Source organism: Sminthopsis crassicaudata, chromosome 6 (genome assembly GCF_048593235.1).
Source record: "Sminthopsis crassicaudata isolate SCR6 chromosome 6, ASM4859323v1, whole genome shotgun sequence".
Classification (NCBI taxonomy): Eukaryota; Metazoa; Chordata; class Mammalia; order Dasyuromorphia; family Dasyuridae; genus Sminthopsis; species Sminthopsis crassicaudata.
In genome coordinates this window covers 222,161,209-222,185,636 of record NC_133622.1, presented here as the reverse complement: position 1 = coordinate 222,185,636, position 24,428 = coordinate 222,161,209, and the positions used below count along the sequence as shown (strand labels likewise).

At 42.9% G+C, this 24,428-nt stretch overlaps 1 protein-coding gene across 2 annotated transcripts; it reads right to left on the bottom strand.

The window, feature by feature from the left end:
• Positions 1-942: 942 nt before the first annotated feature.
• Positions 943-21,701, bottom strand: DEPDC7 (DEP domain containing 7). Of its 2 annotated transcripts, none has more exons than XM_074276748.1 (9): positions 21,557-21,701; positions 12,084-12,477; positions 11,025-11,155; positions 10,012-10,195; positions 6,775-6,986; positions 3,709-3,851; positions 3,493-3,618; positions 3,318-3,396; positions 943-1,279 (listed from the first exon to the last, which is right to left on the bottom strand). In XM_074276748.1, the coding sequence occupies exons 1-9, from the start codon at positions 21,624-21,626 to the stop codon at positions 1,065-1,067; spliced, it is 1,554 nt and encodes a 517-aa protein (XP_074132849.1). In that variant the 5' UTR covers positions 21,627-21,701; the 3' UTR covers positions 943-1,064. The 2 variants fall into 2 exon arrangements, with proteins under 2 accessions (XP_074132849.1, XP_074132848.1); XM_074276747.1 differs by lacking the exon at positions 21,557-21,701 and adding an exon at positions 20,558-21,122.
• Positions 21,702-24,428: the final 2,727 nt, after the last annotated feature.

The following is a 24,428-nucleotide window of genomic DNA, read 5'->3' as shown; positions in this document are numbered from 1 at the left end:
CCCAAGTTTATCCTGTTCATTCTCACTTCCTCCTCAAATCCAATAAGTGACTAAGTCTTAACCATCTTACCCCAAAACTAGCCTGGTACAGGCTCCTGCAATAGCCCTATAATTCATTTCTGCACCTCTCCTCTTGTCCCCTCTTCAAACCATCCATTCTCCACCAGTATCTGATTATTTTATTAATTTTTTATATTATTATTTACATTATTACATTAATATTTACATTATGACTCGCCTGGCCTGAGGAGCCCCTTGCAATCTGGCTCCAGCTTGTCCTAGCTAATAGTAGGCTATCTTTCAGCCAGACTGGCCTCCTTGGGCTGGGAGATGGCATTCTCCTTCCTACTCTGGTGTCTTGGCTGAGGTCCACATTGGGTAAGCTCTTCCTCCCCCTAGGAGCTTTCCAGCCTTGCTTTAATCTCTTTCAAGTGGCCTTTTCTCATTTCTCCTAAATTGTGTTTATTTTGTCTATATATATCTACATTTTCTATCTTGTGTGTGCTTGTCTCTGACCACGTCTCTCTTCCATTCCCATAGAATGTGGGCTTCTTAATACTGGGGACAAGGGAACTTTGGTACTTCTCCATCCCTAGGCAGAAGTGTCTGGTAAAAAGTGGTCACGATAAATACTGGAAGATGTGACTATATAGAACAAAGTGAACAAAGCTCTTTGCACACTCTAAGATCTCCAGGATGAGAACAGAGAGCCCATTTTCCCCCATTCTCCACTCAATGCATTTTGTGAAGATGCCTCTTGGCCTGAGCTTTCAGAACATTTCCAAGAGCTTTCTTACTGCTTGTTCATCAACTTCAGGGACATCCTGATTTTTACCTTGCGTAGGAGATCAGTTGTTCTAAATTCACCTTTAAAAATCATGGCCAAAAACATCCTGCTTAATATTCACAGGTTCATGTTAAGTTTCAGACACACATGAGATATACTATAGAAACAATTATTTTATTTATCACAGTCTCCTATTTTCTTAAAAAGCAACATTTCAAAACTTACAATATAGATTATACATTTTATTTTCAGATATACACTCTCTCATATACATAAATTATATACAAATATTTGAAACTCTGTCTCCAAAATATTCAACAAAGATATTTGGGTGACTCTCATAAAACTGACCCAGCAATTTCTTCTTTTCTTTGGCAGATAATTTTGAGTCCTCGTCAATAGTTTTTAACAAAGATAAAAGCTCTTCCTTAGTGGCTTTCTGGGCATTGCTGTAATACTCATTAGAGTCATGTCTTTGGCAGAAAACATAGCCTTAAACAAAAGGAAGACATTTTTAGTCAAGTTGAGTTTTTTGTTTAACCATAGAAATAGGCCATTCAGGCAATATTTCCTAAAACAATATGTAAACTTTGCCCCATCTCCTTTAAAACAAATTAACCCTTGAGCCATCACAAACCCTAAACTTGGACCTCAAACTCTGAGCCATTTCTCCTTTTGGGGCTGGGGTTCCTCCAACTCAGGAAGCTTCCATCCCTCCTTACACTCCTGCTCTCCATGCTCTCCAGCTGAGAACTTCCCCTCACATCTGACTGAAAGAATTGAGGTCAGTGACCATGAGCTCCCTCTTCTCTGATCAGAAGTGCCTTCTGCCGCCATTTCCTCCACCCTCCCTTCCAGCAGACTGTTCCTGCCATCCCAGCTCTTTCACTTGTTTTCAGTCTCTCTGTCTCCTGGCTGCCTCCCTACAAACACGCTCATGTGTCCCTCATCCTAAAAAATACCTTCCCTGGATCCCTCCCTCCCCTCCCATATCTCTTAGGCCTTCTGTGGCTAAGCTCCTCTAAAAGACCATCGACACTGGGTGCCCCCACTTTCTCTCTCTCACTCTCTTCTAACAAGCCTTCCCAAACTGATCGTTCCACTGAAGCCACCGAGTTACCGATGGCCTCTAAGTGCCAAGGCCAGTGGGCTTTTCTCCATCCTCACTCTCCTTGACTTCACTGTGATCCCCAAAACCATGAAGCCTCCCCTCCTTCTTGATATTCATCTCTCTAGGTTTGGGGGACACTCCTTGATTCTCTTGCCAAATCCAGATCACTCCCTCTACCTAAAGGTGTCCCACAGGACCTGTCCATCCTGGGCCTTTCCTCTGCTCCCTCCGAACTACGGGTGATCGCATCAGCCCCATTATGTATTTAATTACCATCGCTAGCTATGCTGTGGACTCTCACATCTACCCATCCTGACCCAATTTCTCTGCTGACCTCCCTTCTCACATATCCAAATGCCTTTCAGACATTTCAAAATGGATCTTCAATCAACACCTTAAACTCGGGAGGTCTGAAGCAGAAATCTTTACCTTTCCCGCTCCCCACCATTCCTGAAAAGGGAAAAACCATCCTTTGGATCCCTCAGGCTCAGAAAACAAGGGTCACCCTAACTCCTATCTCTGACCCCCCCATTCCCTAGCAAGAGCCACACTAGTCATCCCCTATTCAATAACCTCCGCTGGCTCCCTATGTCTCCAGGATCAAACACAAAATTCCCAGTTTGTCATTCAGAACCCTTCATCCCTACCACCTCCCCACACACCTTTCCAGCCATCTTACACCTTATTTGCCAACTCATTCTCTTCTATCCAATGACCTGGCATCTTGACTGTTCCAGGAACAACCTCTCTTGGTTCTGGCTATTCTTCTTGGGCTGACCCTTTCCCTGGAATGCTGTCCCCATCTGCTCTGACCCCTGACTTTTCTGGCTTCCTTTAAGTCCCAGTTAAAATCCTTCCTCCATATCTAATACTTAATGTGCAACAAGAAAATTGGATTTACACACATATATTGTATCTAGGTTATACTGTAACACATGTAAAATGTATGGGATTGCCTGTCATCTAGGGGAGGGAGTAGAGGGAGGGAGGGGATAATTTGAAAAAATGATTACAAGGGATAATGTTATTAAAAAAATTACTCATGCATATATAGTCAAAAAATTTATAATTATAAAATAAAAAAAGAAAAAAAAAGAAAAATTTGACAATAAAAGGTATCAATTAAATTTAAAAAAAAATCTTTCCTCCATCAGCAAGCCTTCCCTAACTTCTCCTAATTGCAGGTGCTTCCCTCTGTCTATTATTTCCTATTGATTATTCCATGGAGTTTGTTTGGACAGATTTACTTGCAACTATCTCCCCATAGACTGTGAGCTCCTTGAGGGGAGGGCCTCTCTTTCACTTCTCTTTATACTCACAGTGCTTAGCCCAGTGTCTGGCACAAAAGGTACTTAAATACCTCAAACTTACAGTCCAATAAAAGCATGCCTGACTACAGCAGGTCAATTTCTGAATTACCTGTGTGTCTATCTGGATCTCTTCCTCCCTGTATGGCCATGAGTTTGTCACTGACGATTTTGTGAAGCGTTCCCGGGATCTTAAGAGACAAAATGGACAGCATTCAAGCCTTTCACCCAAGTCTTCTCCCCCGTGCCCCCATAATTCTCTTAACTCAGCCACTTTCAGAGCTTACCTTAAAAACATCTTTTTGATGATCCACTAAAAACAGCACCAAAAGGTCCTTTTTGCCTTTGGATAAATTTTTGTTATTTACAATCGCTTTAGAAAACACCCTCTTCACAACCATCCGATTCTCGCTCTACAAAAAACCAAAGCGCAGAGAGAACAGGATTAGCCCCTCCTGGCACTGCTTTCATAGTCCCTGAAGTGCCCACAGGCCAGGACCTACCTCATTCTGTAACTTAAATTCAGAAGGGCGTGCTGCGACGGCCATAAAGTACAGCAGTCTTCGAAACTCCTCTCTCCTGTTGGGATCCAACAGCTTCATACAGAGCTGGGTGACCTCTAGAGCTCTGTCTGTCTTCCCATTCACTTTAACCAAGAGAATAAATGAGTTTTACAAACCACAGAAAGGTGATATCAGTTTAAATGAAAAACAAAACAAAACAAAACAAAACCAAGGCACTTCAAGCTGACATTAAGAAGCACGACTTTCCACAAAAAGCAGCTGCTCCTTAGTTTGGGGGGGGGGGAGCCAAGTCCTTCCCCCAGCAGCTCTCCATGGAAGCGATGACCCACTCACCGGACATTCAAGAGGTCCAAGGTCTGCACAAGGTCTGCTGGCCGGAGCCAGCCAGCCCACCCCCTCATTGTATCCACGAGGATCCTGAGGGCTGTGGGAAGTGGAGGAGCTTGTCCAAGGTCACAGGAGGACCAACATTGGTCAGGCTTGGACTGGCCCCCAGAGGTTCTTTATTATCATCATGAGAGTCTGGACCCAGGGCTGTTTTTACTGCACATACCAAACTGGCTCCCGCATGCAGGACAATCTGTCCCATGTCACATCAATAGGCTCTGCAGCCTCACAGGGACTGACCCTCAAGGGGTCAGGGCTCATCCCCTCCCTCATGCCAAAATGATTCTGAATCTGCCATCCAGTGACACCACACACACACACACACACACACACACACACACACACACACACACACACACTTTATTGATTTCACTCCTTTGATGGGATCCCAGCTGAGTCTGTCTTGATTCAGCAAGTAAACCTCTCCTCTCCCCCCACCCCAACCCCAGCCCACAAGCACTAGTGTCCTCAGCTCCTCCTCCATGGAAGGGGAGGTCCATGTCCTCAGCTCTTAGCTGGTTATTGGGCAGAGGGTGGCTAGAAGTCCAGGCCTACAATGAGTTTCTGCTCTGGGCCCAACATCAGCATAACCTGTGATCCCACAGGTTTCATGTGCATCTTGTCTCTAGGGCCTCTTCCTAATCAGCTCAAAGGTCCTCTGGGATAAAAGGGTAAGTCCAGTGAATCATCTCCAGAGGATGACTGGGGCCGAGGACAGCAGAACTGTGGCCCTTTGCATCAACAACCATGAAAAAATAAAATAGTGTGATACTGTGGATACCAATGCTCCTTTAGAGACCCTGATTTCAACCTTTTCCCCAGTTAATCCAAAAGAAATTTAAAAGGAAGTATTTCATCATGTTCTAAACTTAAAATGTACATTGACATATTATTTCTAGTCTCTCAGAGGACATTTAATATATGAAGAGGAAACTATCGATTTAGTATCAGTAAAAGATATGTTTTATTTTCCCAAGAAATGATAGATTTATAATACTCCCTCCTTCCAATTATATGGTTGCAATTTGCAAGTCACTCTGAGTGGTATCATCTGTGGTCATAAGACCAATTTGGGGCTGATCCTATAATTTGGGTTTCAATAACACAGTAAGTCCATCTGAGCTATACCCACTATAAATGTAATTATTTTGTTTTGTATTCTTTTGGAAAATAATTGCTGTGGAAAACCACATCTACATTCTGAGAGCAAGTGATACAAAGGGAAAGCATGTGTATGTATAATTAAGGGAAAGTTCAAGGAATAATGGTTTATGACAGGGGAAAACTACCACTACTAAAATTATTATTATAATTTGCTTAAATCAGGTTTTAAAAAGAATTTGTTGTAATTGGGAATTTCATCATGCTAGATATTTTTCCCTCTGGAAAAAGAAAACCTTTAAGTTGCTGAAACTGTCATTTAATCAATTAACAAGCATTTATCTTTAAAGAACTGACTACATGCCACTTAAAGCTACTAGGCACTGAAAATAGAAAGAAAAAAGCAAAACAACGTTCTGCCCCCATCCAGACCTTAAATTCTGTTAGGAGATACAGAATTTATATATTAAAACATATATGAAATAAACCTAAAATAAATTTTTAGAGAGTATCATTAGCAGTCCAGTAGTGTGAGGGATGGAATTAGGAAAAGCTTTTTGAAGAAAGTGATGCCAGAACTGAATTTGGAAGGAAATGAGGGGTTCTAGGAAGGAGAGAGCATGCCATCCCAACAGGAAGGCAATCTGATACAAAGATACAGAGAGAGGGGTGTGTGGAGGGTTGTACAAGGAAGATTAGCCAGGATCAAGCTGAAATGTAGGAAGAGGAGGGAGGCATAGAACTATAAAGTTAGGCCAGAGTAGGAAATGAGATGCCCAGGTGCTTACAGAATTCCTTTGACAGCTGTGTTGGAAATATCCTGGAGAAGGAAAAAGCCCCGGGCCAGGATGGTGTCTTTGTGAAGGAACAAATGGTCTAGAGGTAGAAGCAGCCAAATCTGGCAACTGCTCAGCAAGAGGTGAGAAAGGATGAATCCCAGGGTAACTAGAGGATGCTGGTGTCTCCATAGAAACCAAGAACTTTGGGGGAAAAGTGTCTAAGGAAGGATGAGAATGAATTCTATTCTGTGGGAGCCTGTTGGGTCTGAGATGCCTCTAGAACATCCAATCAGAAATATTCAGGAGCAGAGAGGGCCAGAGACACATTTTGACCATGACTGCTTTGATATGGATTCACTTGATTTAATCTAGCTTATTTTTTTTTAAAAAGGATTTAAAAACTTTTTCTCCCATGTTTTTAATTGAGGAATGTGGCTAAAGGAGATGGGAGTTCATAAGTAATGGTGCCAAAAAAGGAAGGCTGTTGCAAAAATGCCCAGAAGAGCCTAAAAGAGAGTGTGAACAAGTGGGACTAGTTTGAAAGGAACATGTAGAATTTCTGGTCTAAGCTGTCTGAAATTAAGATTCAGGTTTCATATCAAACCACCTTTTGTTATTAAAATAAAGGAATTTGAATGGGTAGTTTTCAAGGTTGATTTAAGCCTATCTACTATATCAGCTTTAAAGTCTGTTTTATGTTAAAACCATTCATCCAAAAAAGTTGATTTTTTTTCCTTGTCAAAGACCAAAATACAAAGACTATCAAGATTTTGCTTACCTAGGAGTTCTGCAATCCCCGTGTGGATTTCAAATAAGTGATTTAAAAGAGGCTCCCTATTGTTGTAGTATTTACTTATGGTGTCAAATAAGAGTGCTTTCCACACATCTCCTTTATCTGGTAGCTCTGGAAAATTTCTGCTTAGCTCCACCACCATCTGGTCTGGAAGGTATTCTAAGCAGTCAGTTGCTGCGGAAAGCCATTCATCATCCCTAGAAAAGCAGATATTATTAAAAACTCCAAGACTAAGTAAGTACACAAGATTTCTCTTTCTGAGACCTCCTCATGGGTGGGGAGGCTATGCCAGCCGAGCTCAGACTCTGGCCGAAGGATGGTCATCTGCTCCTGATGCAGACTGTGGCTGCTGTCTGGGAACCAGCCCAGCCACCCTGAGAAGCTCACCACCAAGAGGCACACCACCAAAATGATAAAGTCTCGACTGGTGCAATGCCCGACAGCCAGCGAAAAGTGCAAAGGGGCCTTGACTCTGGGCTGCCACCTCCTTCCACTTCAATTTTGGTCCTCCAAATATGAGAGCTCTAAGTCAACATTCTAGAGGAGGAGCAGGATCCTCCTAATATTTATATTCTTGCTATGACTAAGTCAGAAAATAAAGAAGAGAGCGAAATGGAGGAAGTTCACAGGTTCTTGGAAAGGCACATCAAAAAGCTTTATCACCATTCAAATAGCAATGAAATTTTTACGACACCTGGTCATTTTGTTTTGCAGTACTTATTAAAACAAGCAAAAAAAAAACCTGCCATAAAGATAAATATATTAATTTCATTTATCATTTAAAAAAAAAAGGTAGGGGTGTGTGTAAGTGAATGAACTGTGAATAATAACCCTATGAAGAACTCTAGAAGACCTCTCAAATTAAAATGATAAATTGTTAGATGTTGACATTAACACAAAAGTTAAGTAAAAGGGAAGATGATCAAAAATGTTGAATTTATATTATAAGGGGGCAGCTAGGTGGCGCAGTGGATAGAGCACCAGCCCTGAAGTCAGGAGGACCGGAGTTCAAATCTGACCTCAGACACTTAACACTTCCTAGCTGTGTGACCCTGGGCAAGTCACTTAACTCCAGCCTCAGGGGGAAAAAAAAAAGAATTTATATTATGAATACTTTATTCAAAAAGAAAGTCAGAAGGAGAATGGAATTAAAGAGAATGGAAATTGTTTATGATAGAAAACAACTGATTAGCAGTGTGGGAGTCATTTCTGCCCTAGCAAACTTCTTCAATTGACTAGAGCAAAGACTGAAACCCAACAAATTAAAAGGGTAAAATGGCATGCAGTATAACCATTGTAATTTGGCTTAAACAAGTTAGTCATGCATCTCTTTACTCTCAAACGGTGATACAAATTTTTAAAAAAGATATTGACAACATTAGTACTGAACTCTTCTATGCATGTTTAAATAAAGTCTGCCATGAGGATGAGACTCAACAAAGTCCAAGAACTGCCTCAGCTAGGCAGGGGTGGTAGCAATGTACAGGACAAGGTAAATCATTAAACTCACTGGAAGAATTTACAGAAGAGGGTGCTGAGAGACAAGAAAAGGAAGCGATGGCAAAACAAAGAGTCTGCAGAAAACTTGGCCCAAGGTTTGGCTAAACCAGATTGAGATGATAATCCATTAAAATTATAATAAAAAGACAAAACAGATAGAAAGAAAGAGAGACAGGAATCAGACAGGACCCCACTGACTCCAGGAAGAACAGAACCATGCTGCAGGGGTAACAATTGTGAGAACACTAAAGGCTGCCAGGAGAAAAATCATGGCCAGTACTCATCCAAACAGAAAATCAAGAAGACACCAATAACTAATGACCACACATCTACATTAATGACTCTGAGAATTTAATGAATACTCGAGACATTCTTAAGATTCATTCTGTGAGATACAGTTTGATGGAGGGCTTGTTGAGCTGGTCCACCAGCATACACATCACAGAAAGACAAGGCAGAAGCATGAGAACTGTATCCAAAATCAAATGGAGGAAAGGATCAAGCTAAAACCAATTTGTGAAATTGTGCAATGACAACAATGACAATTTACTCCCTAAAACCCAAACCCAATTTATAAAACAACAGTATTTTTCTGGTGACACTGTATCACACCTTCAAAGAATCAAAACTGCAGGTGACCCAAGAATCAATGGAAAGATGGATGATTGACAAAGGCAGCAAAACACGAGCAGCAAGATTACTGCTTACACTGCCTCTTTTCCAGAGGCTCCAGGACTGGAAAAACAGATAGGTGGCCATACTACAATAATGACAAGTAATATGACCAATGGGGTCCCATGTTAGACAGGTGTCTACAGCATGGTGAACATGAATGATATGGATGGACCAGGGCTGGTTCTGTTGCTATTTAACTGTTAAAAAAAAAAAAAAAAAAACTTCACTGATATATGGCATTCATAAGGTTGATTATAGCCAGCCAGATTCTTCTTCCTAACTGGGCTTAAAAAAAAAAAAAAAAAAGGGGCAGCTAGGTGGCACAGTGGATAGAGCACCAGCCCTGAAGTCAGGAGGTCTTAAGTTCAAATCTTACCTCAGACAACGCTTCCTAGCTGTGTGACTCTGAACAAGTCACTTAAACCCCAATTGCCTCAGGAAAAAAAAGAATTGACTAATGTTCTAGTGAAACATAGTAAGCATTTTGAGGACAAGGACTAATTTCTGTATAGTCCTAGCAATACCCTTAAAAGCATTAAGTGTTTTAATAATATTTGTTGAATGCTACAAACCTAAGAACTTACTTTTAATTAAATCCTGCTATAAAATGGCAAACTTGTTAAGAATTTATGAAATTCTCTATCTTAGTTCAAGTCTTCCTTTAAGAATCTTGGTAAAAGTAAACAAGCAAATGTAGAAAAAAAATTTTTTTAATTCAGCCAATGACATTCATTGCCTTCAGAGTATTAAGTATGGTTCAAGGCTGTTCAAAGCCTAAGAACAAGGCAGGCTGACCTATATGGTAAGAGAAAATGCTAGATGGCCAAGTATAACTCTCTTTGCTTGATTAGGAACTATCTATATGTATAATAGAAATCAGAGTTAGAATTCCAAAAAACTGAATATTAGTTATCTGAAGCAAGTTAATGACAGAATTAGAGAAAATTACAGATATATGTGTCAATGATCCATCATATCTGCTGTAATTATTCGGAATTCTATGTATGACTTACAAATATTCTTAAAGTTATTAACATTTCTACATACTGTGAATCACTATAGGCTTTGAGAACTCCTCGGTCCAAATAGTTACTGGTGTTGATCAAATCTGGTTGTGCTTTAGGAGCCTTGGGTGCCATCTCTTGATGCTGAAGTAAGGAGTCGAGGAGGGGGAGGTCTATAAGCTGTAGCAGGCGCCCAATGGTTTCTTCTCGCCATACTTCATTAATAACTACACAGGAAAAACAGCAACAACTACGATTACTAATTCAAATGGTCACCATGATATTTCCTTGGTAAGACTTATGTCAATAAGTTAATGGTCATTAAAAGATATTACCCTCACAAAATGCTCTCTTCAAAGAAGGGGAACAATTAGTGGTTTGTTTACCGTGTAGGAGAATAGACTTTGCTTTCTACAGCACAAAGAATGTAAAGAATTCTAGTTGTCCAATCTGTCAGATAAGAGATCAAGTCACATAACTTATGCTAATAAGGACTTTGGAAGAAAGAATGATTCATTGAAACTAAAAAATAGCTCTGAACTACTGGCTGCAGATTATTCCACTTGGGGTTTCTACAACTCTGCTAGAGGGAGGAAACTCATTATGCTGCATTCCACTGACAGACAAGTAAGCCAGAGAATAAGAATCTAAATTCTGGAATAGGAGCGTGATACACATTTTTAGTTTATCTTACACTTATCAGAATTTGAAAAGAAAATATTTATGTTTGAGAAAGCATTGAAGTTATAATTAACTTGTATCATTAAGTTATAATTAACAAAGTTGCGTGTAAAATAAGACTTCAATTTTGACTCTCTGCCAGCCAATATAACAGCAGCCAGTATTCTCCAAGAATGGTTTCACTGATTTATGCTTTGAAGAGATAATAGACTTCTATCAGAACTGAAAAATACAAACAACTTCAACACAATGATCTCTCTGAGCTATTTCTCATGAAAGACTAGGAAAATATCAAACAGACAACATTCATAAGGAAAAAATAACTAATCCTATTAAAACATGTTCTTTTTCTCAGCATGCATCATCAAAGCTTACCTTGAGGAGACAAATTTGTAGAGATATTTATGTGAGGGAAGTTAGCAGGTTTTAAACTCAGATTTTCCCACAGGTCCTCTAAACTTGTTGATTTTAAAGCAGATGAATTAGAGAATGATGTCTTCTCATATCTTAAAGCAAAAGATCTAATTTCAGAATCAGTACTTAAACTGTCTACAACCATCCTCTTCAATTGTATAAACTGCACCTTGACTACATCCTGTTCACTGGTCTTTTTTGCACTGCCAGCTTGTAGTCCAAGAACAGTAGAATAGGGAATTGACTCCAAGCTTAAAGCAATTACCCGATTAGTCCAATTTCTGAGCTGCCACAATTTAGCAAGCATTTTCTAAGTACTCCAGAGAAAGTGGGCTACTACCCTAATTCACCTCCCAAGTTCTTTGGCATCTTCATTCTCAAACTGGTTTTGAAGGCTACAAAAATATAAACAATGTGATCAATGAAAAAAGTTTCTAATTATTTGTTATTCTCACATATTTTAGCAATTGAAAATATTTAAAGACATGCTATCTCACTCATCTCAACTGAAGATTCAAACTTAGGCTTTACTTGCCAAGCAAAATTTAAACTCCTTCCAAAGTCAAACACATTTTAGGAAAATTAATTTCATTTAAAAATACTTTCCATAAAATTTTCCCCTTAAACATTATAATATTAAATACCAAGTTTAATAATTGCTCTTTATATATCTATCTATCTATCTATATAAATATATAGATATATATATATATCTTTTTTGTTTGTTTGTTTGTTTTTGAGGCTGGGGTTAAGTGACTTGCCCAGGGTCACACAGCTAGGAAGTATTAAGTGTCTGAGACCATATTTGAACTCCGGTCCTCCTGAATAAGGCTGGTGCTCTATCCACTGCGCCACCTAGCTGCCCCTCAATAATTCCTCTTATGAGACTACTCACAGGTCCATGAATTTTTTAAAAAATGGAGCAAAAAGACCACTATGTCCATCCCCCCCTTTCTCCCCTCATTTAAAAAAAAATAAAGCCTGACTTCCCCCCAGCTGACTGAGGAGCTTGGCACAAACCTGGAAGGTGTACATTCTCTGTTCTCTTTCCCTGACTGCCCAGCCTCTTGGTCAGGGACAGCAATGAACCTGTACAGGCTGCAGCTGCTATCTTCAAACACTGGCCGTTTGTCTCTTCCAAACACTTTGGTCGGGACTGCTTCAAAAACTTTGTAGTCCATTAATGCCTGACAGACTCGGACAACTTTGGCACGAGGAATATCCACATCTCCAAAAAATTTATTTTGAATTAGATGAGAGAAGACAACGTCCACAGCATCGGAGCCCACAAAGCAGTCGTTATGCCGCTTTAAATGGTGTCTTCGTTTTTTAACTTCCACTTCTGTTTGAAGGGTGTTTATAATGCTGCTCCAGATATACGTGGCCCCAAAGGGCTTCTGGGCCACACTGAAACCTGGCAGTAAAAAAGAACAGAGCAACTGAGATTCAGGGCAGACAGCACCCACCAATGACACCTGAAAAGTCACCTGTAGGACCAGCCATGAGGAAGGTGAAGAGTTAGTATTGTGAGAAGAACACGGAATGGTCCTAGAACCTGCCAACAGCCGGGAGACCTTGGCTCAGTCTTAATTCATCTCTGCTCTCTCTGACTTGCAGTTCTGACTTTGTAATTCTAAGCTAGGGATAATCATCCACACATTTAATAGCCAACAATAACATGCAAAGCAATGTTCTGAATAGTTTAGATAATACTCCCTGCCCTCAAGGAGCTTGGAGATAAGACACAACTGAAGATAACTGTAATACACAACAATTACACCGGATGTGGTTCAGTATCCTGATTCCTCACAATTCTATTTGAGATTTTCTTGGCCGAGATACTGGATGGTTTGACATTTCCTCTCCAGCTCACTTTGCAGAGGAGGAAACTAAGGCAGACCTGGTGAAGGGACCTGCCCAGGGCCACACTTCCAGATCTCAGGCCGAGAGCTCTTCCACAGTGAATGCTGCCCGAGTTAAGGCAGACAGGACAGGAAGAGTACTAACAATAATCACCACTATAGAGTCTTCAATTGTTTATCCTTACAGCAGCTCCAAGAGGTAGGGCTGTTATTACCCTTACTTTACAAATGAGGAAATTGAGTCTTAGAGACTTGCCTGGGCCACAGAGCTAGAAAGTGTCCAGAGTAGAATTTGAACAAATCATCTTGACTCTGCAGAATACTGCATGGAGGTTGGAGAGTGCAGCTTGGCAGTGAGGAGAAGGAAGGCTTCAGAGCACAGGAGCGAGCAAGCTGGCCTTTTAATAAACAAGAAGTATTAAGCGGGTAGCCTGGGTGTTGGGGAAAGCAAGCAGGCCCAGAAGCCTTGGTACAGGCTGTGGCTGCAAAGTGCCAGGCATTCCCAGCTGGACTTGAAGGATTATCCAGCCTGGCTCCAGTGGAGAGTACAAGAGGAAGCCACGCTGTGGAAGATCTCGGATGCCAGAAAAAGGGGATTTGGATTGGACCTGCCAAGTAACAGGCCGCTGAACATCCCTGACCATAAGAACCATAAGAACAAAAGGGGCTTGGCGCTTGGCTTAGTCCCGAGGTTGCACTGGATGAGACCAGAGGAAGCAGAAAGAAGTCCAAGGATGGGGCAGCTCTGAAATGCAATAGTGGAACTGGTCTCTGTCATTGTTATCGTGGATGGAAGGTTTGAGACAGATTCGGAGGAAAGGATGAGAACCAACCCCAAGCCTGGGAATGTTGGAGAGCAAAAGCTGTCTTAACCGAGAAGGAAACCAGAAGGAAGAGCTGGTTGGGGGGCGTGGTGGAAGCTCAGCTCTCTATATCCTGTATTACAAACTTTAGGATATTTACTGCTCTGGAGCTCAAGAAAAAAGGGACATCCAGGCCTAGGGATCTGGGAGTCATCCATCTCTAGGTAGCAGGAGAAACTACTGCAGAACTGAATGAGATTAGGACTGACCAACTGGCCTTGACAAAACTCAAAAAAATTTGGACCTGGCCAACTATACGCAGAAGCAATGCAATTCCCTCCCCCCCCCCCCCCAATTGTGACACTAATTCCCTGTTGCTAGGGTTGTGAACTGATTCAACCATTCTGGAGAATGATTTAGAACCATACCCAAAGGACAACCAAACTGTATATTTCCTATGACAAAGCAATACCACTAGTAATTCAGTATCCCAGAGATCAAAGAAACAGACCTATAGATACAAAAATATTTATAGCAGCTCTTTTTGCGGTAGTAAAGAATTGACAATTGGGGAGATTCTAATCAACTGATAAATGACTGAATAAGTTGTGGCATATGATTGTAATGGAATACAATTGTGCTGTAACAAATAATAAGTAGGATGGTTTCAGAAAAATCTGGGAAGACTTGTATGAAGTGATGTGAAGTGAAATGAGCAGAACCAACAGAACACTGCAAGTAACAGCATTATTGTAGGATGATCAACTGTGAACAATTTTACTAATCTCAGCAATAAAAAGACCTAAGAAAATTTGGGCTTATGATAAAAACATTATATACCTCAAAGAACTGATTTATGAGTTTGAATGCAATTAATATTTTTATATGGCTTAACACGTACATATTGCCTTTTCAAGAGGGAGAAAGAGAAGAGAGAACTTAGGACTCAAAATTTAAAAAGAAACTTAATTTTTTACATGTAATTGATATTTAATGAGATATATTAGAAGGTTTTTTTGGGGGGGAGAGGCATTAAGGATAAAGGTCCAAATTTAAAGTACATTTACCCATGCTACTAGATTCTTCTGGGAGGATGAAGGTGTTGTGTTATACAAGAAGAAAACACAGGCAAGAGAGAAAGTTCTAAGCTAGAAAGAAGTCAAAAGAACAGTCTAGTCAAGAAACATGTTCAAAATCCACCATTTAACAAGCCTTATTAATCAATTACCTCAGGAGGATCATCATGTAGGTCCTGGCATTTGAGCTGAGAGACCATGGTTTAACAGTGAATTCTAGGCTGGAAGCCAGGTCATGGTAATGGTGTGAGTAGAGAGGAAGTATATAAGGAAGAGTCACATGCATATGCTAGCTGGACAAGTCTCTATAGTGGTACATGTAAGGGAACAGAAATCACAAGAAATCCCTTACATACTCATTCTGACCTAATTCTCTTAGTTTTAGATGGTTACCCATTTAGGCAAGTTACTTTTTGCCAATGAAACCCTTGAATTCAACACTCAAGTGGCCATTAGATCAGCCTTAACTTGAGATTCTCCAGAAAAAGGAATCCACTTTCTCTTCACCCCCAGTGGCATTCTAACTTTTGGGAAGCTTTTCTTTTATATCCAGGACCTAGATATTTCTGGACCAATTCTCTGTTCTTTCTGGGCCGAAGGAACTTGTGCTTATGGTATCTTATGTATTTCAGAGGCCTCCACTTAATATAACAGAATGTTAAATTTTAGATGGCTCACTGGAATTGATCCTTTATGATACATTCAGTACAGATGATACCAGTAAATGATTCCACCATTCATTTAGGACAAATCTGTCATGGAGCTGCTAGTGATTATACTGTTTTACTAGGAACAATCCCATGTAATAAGCTTTATACTGTATGTACATGTACACACACACACACACACACACACACACACACACACCCCTCTATAAACTTTTTAAATACCCAAAGTTAACATTATTTTGAACACTTTGAACAACAAAATACTAACAGGAAAAAAATTCAGTAAAACCATCAATTGTCTGACAGCATATTCACTTCATCATTTCATGCCCGTAGTTGGTGACCTCTACTCTTCCTCTCCCCCCCCCCAAAAAAAAAAGCAGGAAGGACACTTCCTGTAGCCCTGCCATTATGGACAGCAGTCACCAGGTCTGGACAGCTCGCTTGTCCCCACTGCTGCAGTCACAGCCCATGTCTGTTTTCCAAGTTTTGCTGACTTCCTTCTGCTTCAGCTACCCCCTTTCCCACGCCTCTCTGAATTCCTCCTTCTTCACAACAGGACACTATTTTGCACCTCTGTGCTCCAGACTTGGGAACCCTTTTTCCAAACGATCAGTATCTATTTTATCAGAGAAAAGCAGGATTGACCATCTTGCAGAGGAAATACTTTCCTACATCCATGAAATTCCAGGTCTATACCCTAACCCCAGTGAATCTTCTGATGGAGGCAAAATCTCCATGGAGATTTTCCATGACTTGCCTCTTTACTGAAGGAATCTCTGAGTCAAACATTTAAAAATTTTCCCCCCCTAAGGCAATTGTAGTTAAGTGACTTGCCTAGGGTCACATAGCTAGGAGCCTGTGAAGTTTCTGAGGCCACATTTGAATCCAGGTCTTCCTGATTTCAGGGCTGGTGCTCTATACACTGCACCATCTAGATGCCCCATTTTAATTCATTTTAAAGAAAATTCCAAATTAATTTCCAGACTGACCCATGGCTTCATCAGATTATTACTGTGGCTATTTTCCCAAAATTCCTAAAACTGACTATTCCCATTTTTTTCAGTTTAGCTAATTTATTAATGACATCTTACTAATTAAAATCTGTTTCTATATTTAGATATGTTTTATGTTACTCTTATTAATGATTTATGGCAACATTTTATATGATTGTTATAGTTTGTAATTTCTCTTTTTAGAAATATTTGTACAATATTTTCTTTGACCACTTATCTGCTGAGGAATGCTGCTTGGCCTTCTATATTTGTTTTGATTCCCTATAAATTGAACATTGCAAATTATTCCCTTGCATATCAAAACTTTATCAAATATATGTTACCAATCTTTTATTCTCCAATTGGTAGAGAATTCTTGTTCTTGTTCAAGGAATACTGGTTTTATTAAAATACAAAAATGTTTTAATTAACATTTTCTATTTTATTTTACCTTTTATGATCTCCTTGTTTTGTAACCAAAAGCTAACATTACATTTTGAAATGATTAGGAAGATTGTTTTAGCCCTATCAAATAAATACTTGCCATGAATACCTGAATAACTATGTTAAGCAGTATCCAGTATGAATTCTAGAGAATGCTTCAGTGATTCTAATCAATGAGGACAATATATGAAAACCCACCCATGACTTCTTACATAATTTTGGTAATTTTTTTTCAGGTTCTTCTAATTAACCCTCCAAGAGAAGCTGATGAAAGTAACTTCCAAGGTATCAATGCAGCACACTGAAGCAATGTAAACGCTGACTGCATCACTCTGGGGACAGTGACCACACAGGTAGCCTTTATTTCAGATAATTACTTTATGAGAGCAGTTTGACACCCTGATGCTTGTGGCAGAATTATGAAGATATTGTGATATTCAGGAAGAATGGATGGAGAACCAGCACCTGGGTTCTAAACCTGGCAGGATGACCTCAAGCTGGTCATTTCACTTCTTTCAATCTCCCCCAAATTTTGAAGCACTTTATTTTTGACTTCTATTGAAAGAGACTTTAGAGGCAGCAGTCTCCACAGGGATGACTTCCCTGGCCACACTTCTTGGGCTAGGACACTGAGTATACAAAGTTACCAATCTGAGGTTAGGGAGAAAACAGAGAGTAAAAAGGGGAGCTTCTACTTTACAGCCCAATCTATACAGTGGAATAGGTGAAAAATAAATCCACTTATTATCAACTATTCCTAAAAGGTGTGGAAGTAGGATTTTTACAGGATAGCCCGCTAGATGGACATAAGGAACAGGTTAGGGCAAGAAGTGCACTTAGAAAGAATAATACTGCTTTTCCTTAGTCCTTCAGGAATAACTCAGTCTAATCCCTTCTCGTTTTCTCCCCCAATTCCTAACAAATGCATTCCGGGATGTTTCCCCTTAAGCACTACCACCTACAGAGCCAAACCAGGTCATGTTCCTGCAGATACTTAATACCTAATGCACAATGATCTGGCAAATGGAGAGGCCCAAACCCACACCAGGATAACCTGTTTTCTCAACAATGACATCAATAGGTGAGCGCAGACATCTCGTCCACATACTTACTTAGCTTTCCTCTTGCTTTTCATCTAATACCACCCCTCCCCCCAAACCCATACTCTACTAAAATTAATGATTGTGATATATCCCACATCAAACAGGATTGAAAAGAGGCCAGAAACAAGGCATAAAAAAAAGCATGTTTACTGTCAAAATCCAAGTTTCAGTCTTTGATTATCATTGTTAATGATATCATGTTAAATACATGCTAGCCAAAGGTTTTACTTTCAATGTTGCTCCCATGATATGGATTTTTATCTGTTTTGAGGATTTCATTTCCAAGAAATTTAAAACATATCTCTAGCACAAGATGGGGAGCGTGCCAAGATTTAACCATGTCAGAAGACAAGTTTGCGTATGATTCCCCAGACTCATAACTGAATGTGGGGATTGTGAAATTATGATCTATAAAGGTCCTTCCCCTCTGCATGGTTTAGGACACCCTTCAGCAGGTCCCACCAGGCCAGGGGATCATGGATCTGGAGCTGGTAGGGACTCACAAAGTCTCCTGGCCAGTCCCTTCCTTCTACAGATGAAAAGAGAAGGCAGAGATTCGCTCAGAGGCTAAGTCAACGCCCAGGTCGCATCAGAGATGGCAGCTCCCCATGGAGACACTCGTCCCCTTGACTCCTGGCCTTCCAGAGTCAGTGTCCTTTCCACCCAAAGGACCAGGACCCGAGTCATCACCGCATACCACTCTGACCCAAACACTATCACTCCTGCTGAGTTCCCAACCTCAGGATACTGCAACAGACACATCCATGCACTCACCTTAAGGAGTACATATAACACAGCACATTAAATAAAAAAAAGCCTCTGCAGCATTAGAAATCTGGCCAAAACCAAAGGTCAAAGCTGGCTGTGACTCAACCCTCTTGTTTCCCCTTTCCTGGGTTTAGAACTAGAAAAAATACTGAATCTAATACAAACTCTTGATAGGAAACTGAGTCCCAGGGAATCAATGCCTTGTTCAAGGTCAGAGGCTTTGAGCACATGTCTTCTGACTTCACATGCTGGCTGTTCCTCCTACTGCAGGACTGCTTTTGGACTGAGGCTCAGATCACAAAGGGCCTTGCCTCCCACAGAACCTCAACAGAAGCCATAAAATCACTGCCCAAAATGGGAAGCGCAAAAGGAAAAGAAGTTACTCTGACTGAAATCCAGCCTGCTTTCCTTTTCTACAGACCACAATCCCACAGACCACAGAAACTGTGTTATGAAAAATATGGTGCCCCTAGTAAAGGGGCTAATCTGGCAGCACCAACAATACAAGAGTGTTTAAAAAGCTAGGAATATGGTGGATTACCAATACCAATTAGGGTGTGAGGATGAAAGTCTTTGCTGGTCATTAATTGCCCCCTGCCAACCAAGGGGTGTCTATGGCAGACCGGGATCCATATTATAAATACAATAGCTTTGAAAGAAAGACTCCAGAAAACAGCACTTGTGCCTAGGAAGTACTGCCATTTAAAACCATTCATGTCACACAGAAATAACAACAAAAGATAAGCTGAGGGAAGTAAATGAGAACATATGGGAAGCCCTTTGGGTTCCCAAGAAAAGTGAGACTATTCAAATTCAAGGAACAATCTGACTGCATTAATAGGTAACATGCTACCTTCTAGAAGATTCTGACTACATTTAGAGACTGAGTTCAAGATGGCATTTTTGCAGCTTCTTCCAGCTTCCTCTCCTCCAAAAAAGCAAAATACGCACAGAGCAATCTGAATTTGAAAACATAACTAGCAAAAGAAACTAAAAGACATTCAGATTTATAGGGTATACTATAACATACTTAAGTGCAACATAAATATGATTATAAATGATAATTTCTTGCCCCCCTAAAAAAATGAGGTCTGTTTCATCTGAAAAACAAGAACTTTTCTTGAGTGGGCTCATCAAGGAGTCCACCAGAAGTCAAATAAGGATCCCCCTTCCTCTAGAGTGGCTGGTGGACATTTTAGTTTTTAACAGGATGCAGAAACAGAGGCAGAGATGCTTGCCCAGTGAATCAGGGGCAACAGGCCAAGAACTGCCGGCAACCCTGGCTGGGCTCAAGTCAGAGACCGGTTTTGTTCCAGAGGAGATGTGGGAGACACCATGTACAAGCCAAGCACTGCCCCAGAGCAGCACCCCCAAGGCGATCCCAGGCCGCTGCACCTGGGTGCCACAGGCACCTCTGAGGGAGCCTGCGAGAACGTTCCACATTACAGCCCCTCCACTACGCACAAGAGTGGCTCCAGTGCCACTTCCCGAGCACATCCTCCTCCCTCCACCGGAGGGGAACCAGCACACCCGCCTAGCAACTCCCCAAACTCCCCATTCGTGTTAGCACCCCGGCCTTTAGGCGGGAGTAAATGAACTCCTGGGCTCGCAGCCGCCGGAATTCGGGGCTTCTCAGGAAATCAGGACTCCCAGGGCGCCCTTGTGGGTAATTCTGCAGGGACTGAGGCATCCCCAGGCCGGGGCTCCGGAGGCGGGCGCCTGGCCAACCTCGCCTTGCCTGGGGACGGGGAGGCAGAGGAGAAGACGCGGCTCACCTGGCCCCCCGGAAGGCGCTGCTTTTACTCTGACTCCCGGGAAACCCGACGCTGCCCGGGCAGACTCCGTCGGCGCGTCCGGCTCCCCCGCCACGAGGACGTGCGGGGTGGCGGGCCGAGGCCCGCAGCGGGCCGGACGCGCCTGCAGCCCCCCGGAGCCGGCGCCCATGGGGCCGCGCAGGCCCCGAAGCCGCCGCTGGGCAGAGCGCGGCACTGACTCGGGGCCTCGGCTTATCGACCCATCACGCACTTCGTAACTGCCAGTTCTGTACCAGGGTCCTCCCCAAGGGTCGGGAGCGCCTTGTCATCGGAGACAGACAACTACGGAGCGAACGAGGCGCTGGGCAAACCGCTCCGTCCGCCGCCCGCTAGTGCAACAGTCTGGGCCGCGGAGGGCTGCGGGGAGAGCGGCTGCCCAGGGTCCCTCCGCCGCCTCGGCCCCCAGGACGCCGGGTACCCCGGGGAGGGAGGGGGTGAGGCCGCAGAGCGGGCGATGCGGGAGACAGCCGGGCTCAGTGTCGCCCCCGGCTCCAAGTCCTTCTGCGGGACGCGACGCTCCGGGACGGGGGAGGGGCCGGGGAGCCAGAGAGGGAGCGCGAGCTCCAGGAAGGGGCAAAGAGCGCGAGCTCGGGAAAGGGGGAGGTGGCGGCCGAGCTCGGGGCTGGGGGGAGGGAGGAGGCGGCGGCGGCACGAGCTCGGGGCGGGAGGGGGTGGCAGAGGGGAAAGAAGCGCCAGAGAACGCCGAGCGGACGGGGAGGCGGCAGCGGCGCGAGCCCTCAAAGTGGGCAGAGGAGCGTGGGTGGGGGCGGGGGCAGCGCGCGAACCCAGAGCAGCGGGAGCAGCCCGAGTCTCGAGCCGGCCAGGGGCCGACGCGCGGGCTGGCGGCGGATCCAGCGCCTAACGGCCGGGAGAAGAGCGTCTCCGCCCGCGAAGGCGGTAAGTGAGCCCCGGCGGCAGCCGCTCTCGGCCACCCTCGCTCGCTCGGTCGCGGGCACTCACCCGGGGGCTTTTCGGGGCTGTAGAGCGCGGAGATGTGGAGCGCCGCCGCCTTCTCCCGCACGGAGGACATAGCTGCTCCCGGCCGCCGCGGCTCCCCCGACGGCTATAAGCGTTCCGCCCCCGAGCCGGCTCCCTCGGGGCCGCTGGGCGGGACTCGCACAGTTCCCGCCCTCCGTCCCCCGCCCCTCGCGGCGGCTCGTGCTGCCCCCGTGCGCTAGGAAGAGGCGCCGCCCGAGGGTGAGCCGCCCCCTCCCTCCCCAGTCCCCGGCCCGCGAGACCCCGCGGCCGCCCCGGACTGGGGTCCTCCCCGGCTTCTCCTCGCGGGCCGGAGGAGTCGGGGGAGTCCGGCGTCAGTCTCTGCCCCTGTCTAAAACCATCCCGGGAGGCTCTGAGCTGTGCCGGGGTCTGTCAGGGAGGCACCTCCCGGAAGCCCCCATCCCACTCCTCGTCTTCTCTATGAAAGCCGCTTTCGCTGGCCGGACCGCGCGGGTAATCCGCGTTTATTTCTGTGGTGAAGCAGCGTGCCCTAGGAAGGGGCAGCGTGCACGAGCGGTAGCGCCCACCGGAGGCGAGGGGGCAGCTTTACTGGGAACGGTCTGCGGGCGCTTGTTTTATTTTTTAAATAGTAGTTACAGAGTCCAAACATATCGGCCGCGCTGAAGTTTGCAAACGTGTGTCTGTGTAGGTATGTTTGCACATGACTTAGTGTGTGTGTTATAGATACATGTATGTGGGTGGGCACATACGGGGCGGGGGTGCGAATGTGTGTGTCTCCTAGACACATCTGTGCTTAGCACCCGAGGGAAGTGGGCGGGCTGTGAAAGGGGAAAAGAATACATTAACAAGGGCCCGGCAGAGAGCAAAACAACTAAAAGGAAGAAAGATGGACACTCATGAAGGTGACTTCTCCCACTATTATGCATCCTTTCTTGAACCAGAAGTTTATTATGTATTTTGAGTCCTCCCTGATGTTCTGCTGGACACATGGAAATGTTCTATACTGTTTTGTTTCCCTTTTCTGTCTTTTTTCTATTCTATTTTTTTAAATAAACAGAAAATTTTTAAAGTGATAAAATAGTACTCCCCTTCCTTACATGTCAAGACAAGTTTAGCATTCATTTTTATAGAACTTTGAGTTCCTTAATTTTTTCTACTCCTTCCCCCCTTTTTTAATGGTAAGCGATGTGCTAGAGGTTACACATATGCTATTTTGTAAAACATTGCCATAGAAATGAGAAAGAAGAAACATCAGAAGGGGGAAACACACACACACACACACACACACACACACACATTAAGTAAAAAAAAAATGCTTCCATCTGCATTCAGAGCCACCATTTCTTTATGAGGTTATAGATAGCCTTTTTCTTCATGAGTCATTTGTACTTGTCTTGGATCACCGTGTGGCTGAAAAGAGCTGAGTCGGCCTTAGTTGGTCATCACACAGGGTTGCCCATAGTGTGGGGGTTGTAGGCTTTTAAAAATTAAAACTGGAGGTCATGCCTAAACCCCACTTCCCGATCCCTTCTGGGGCCTTGTCTTCTCTGTTGGATGAAAGTTTCCACACTCTCTGGCCAGCCCCTCCTCCTCCTGCTTGAGTTGTCTTGTAGGTTATTCTGTGCCATCCGCCCCCAGTGTGGCCTGTACACTAGAACTTCTTGAGTGGAAAGGCTGCTTGGCTGGGCAGGCACTCGGCGCTACACACGGGGTTGGATGGAACTGAATTTCCGTTTTCTCATTTGTAATACATTTATTTGCCTTCCTGATTTCTGGGAAGTTACAGAATTGTAGCCTATTTTTCAGGGATGGTTTGCATTATTATTATGAAATATAACTTCAGCGTTTTCATTGATACTCTTAAAATTCTTTATCATGCCTTTGTGTCTCATCATTGTTTGCTCCCTTATACAGAATTCTCTCTCCCCTCCCCCCCAAATTTTTTTTAAAAAGCCATCTTCTCTTGCAACTAATAATTAAATAAACAAATCAACATATTGGCTGTGTTCATAGATGTGTTCATATATTCTTCACCTCGTTTCTATCATGTATTAATCAAAGAATTTAAGTCTTATTGTTGTTCGCCTTAACCATGTTACTTATGGTACAAATTTTTCCTTCTGGTTCTGCTCATTTCACTATCGGTTTGTAGAATTCCTCCCAAGTTTTTCTAATTCTGTCCCTTTCATCATTTCTTATGCACAATAACATTCCACTACATTCATATACCATAATTTGTTCAGCTGTTCCTTAGGTGTTGGATATCCCTTTAATAATGTTACTTCTTTGCACAATGCTACTGTGAATATGTGTGTGTGTGTGTGTGTGTGTGTGTGTCTTTCCTTTAAACTCTGGAATATAAGCAGAGTACTATATGTAGTGTAGTGATTTTGGAGGGACACTTCCAATTGCTTTCCAGAATGCCAAGGCCATTTCACAATTCCACCAATTTCAGTGGTCTTCCACCCCCTTTCAACAATTCTTATTTTTCTTTTTTATGATCTTTGCCCACATGATGGGTGCCAGGTAGAACTTTCGGAATTGTTTTAATTTGCATTTTCCTTGTTACTAATTACTTGGAGAATTTTTGTCATATTGTTATTGGTGATCTGTTTTTTCTTCTTTTGAGAACTTCCTACCCATATCCTTTCACCATTTATCTATTAGAGAACAGTTCTTGATCTATTTATTTCCTTACATATCTTTTTCAGAGAAACTCATTGCAAAGATTTCTTTTCCTTAACAGTTTCCCTTCTTATTTTAACTGTATTTATGCAAAAGCCTTTTTGTTTTATGTAATCAGAATTGCCTATTTTATGCAACTCTAATTTGCTCAAGAATCTTCAAATCAGTAGTTTATGTAAAACACCTTCTT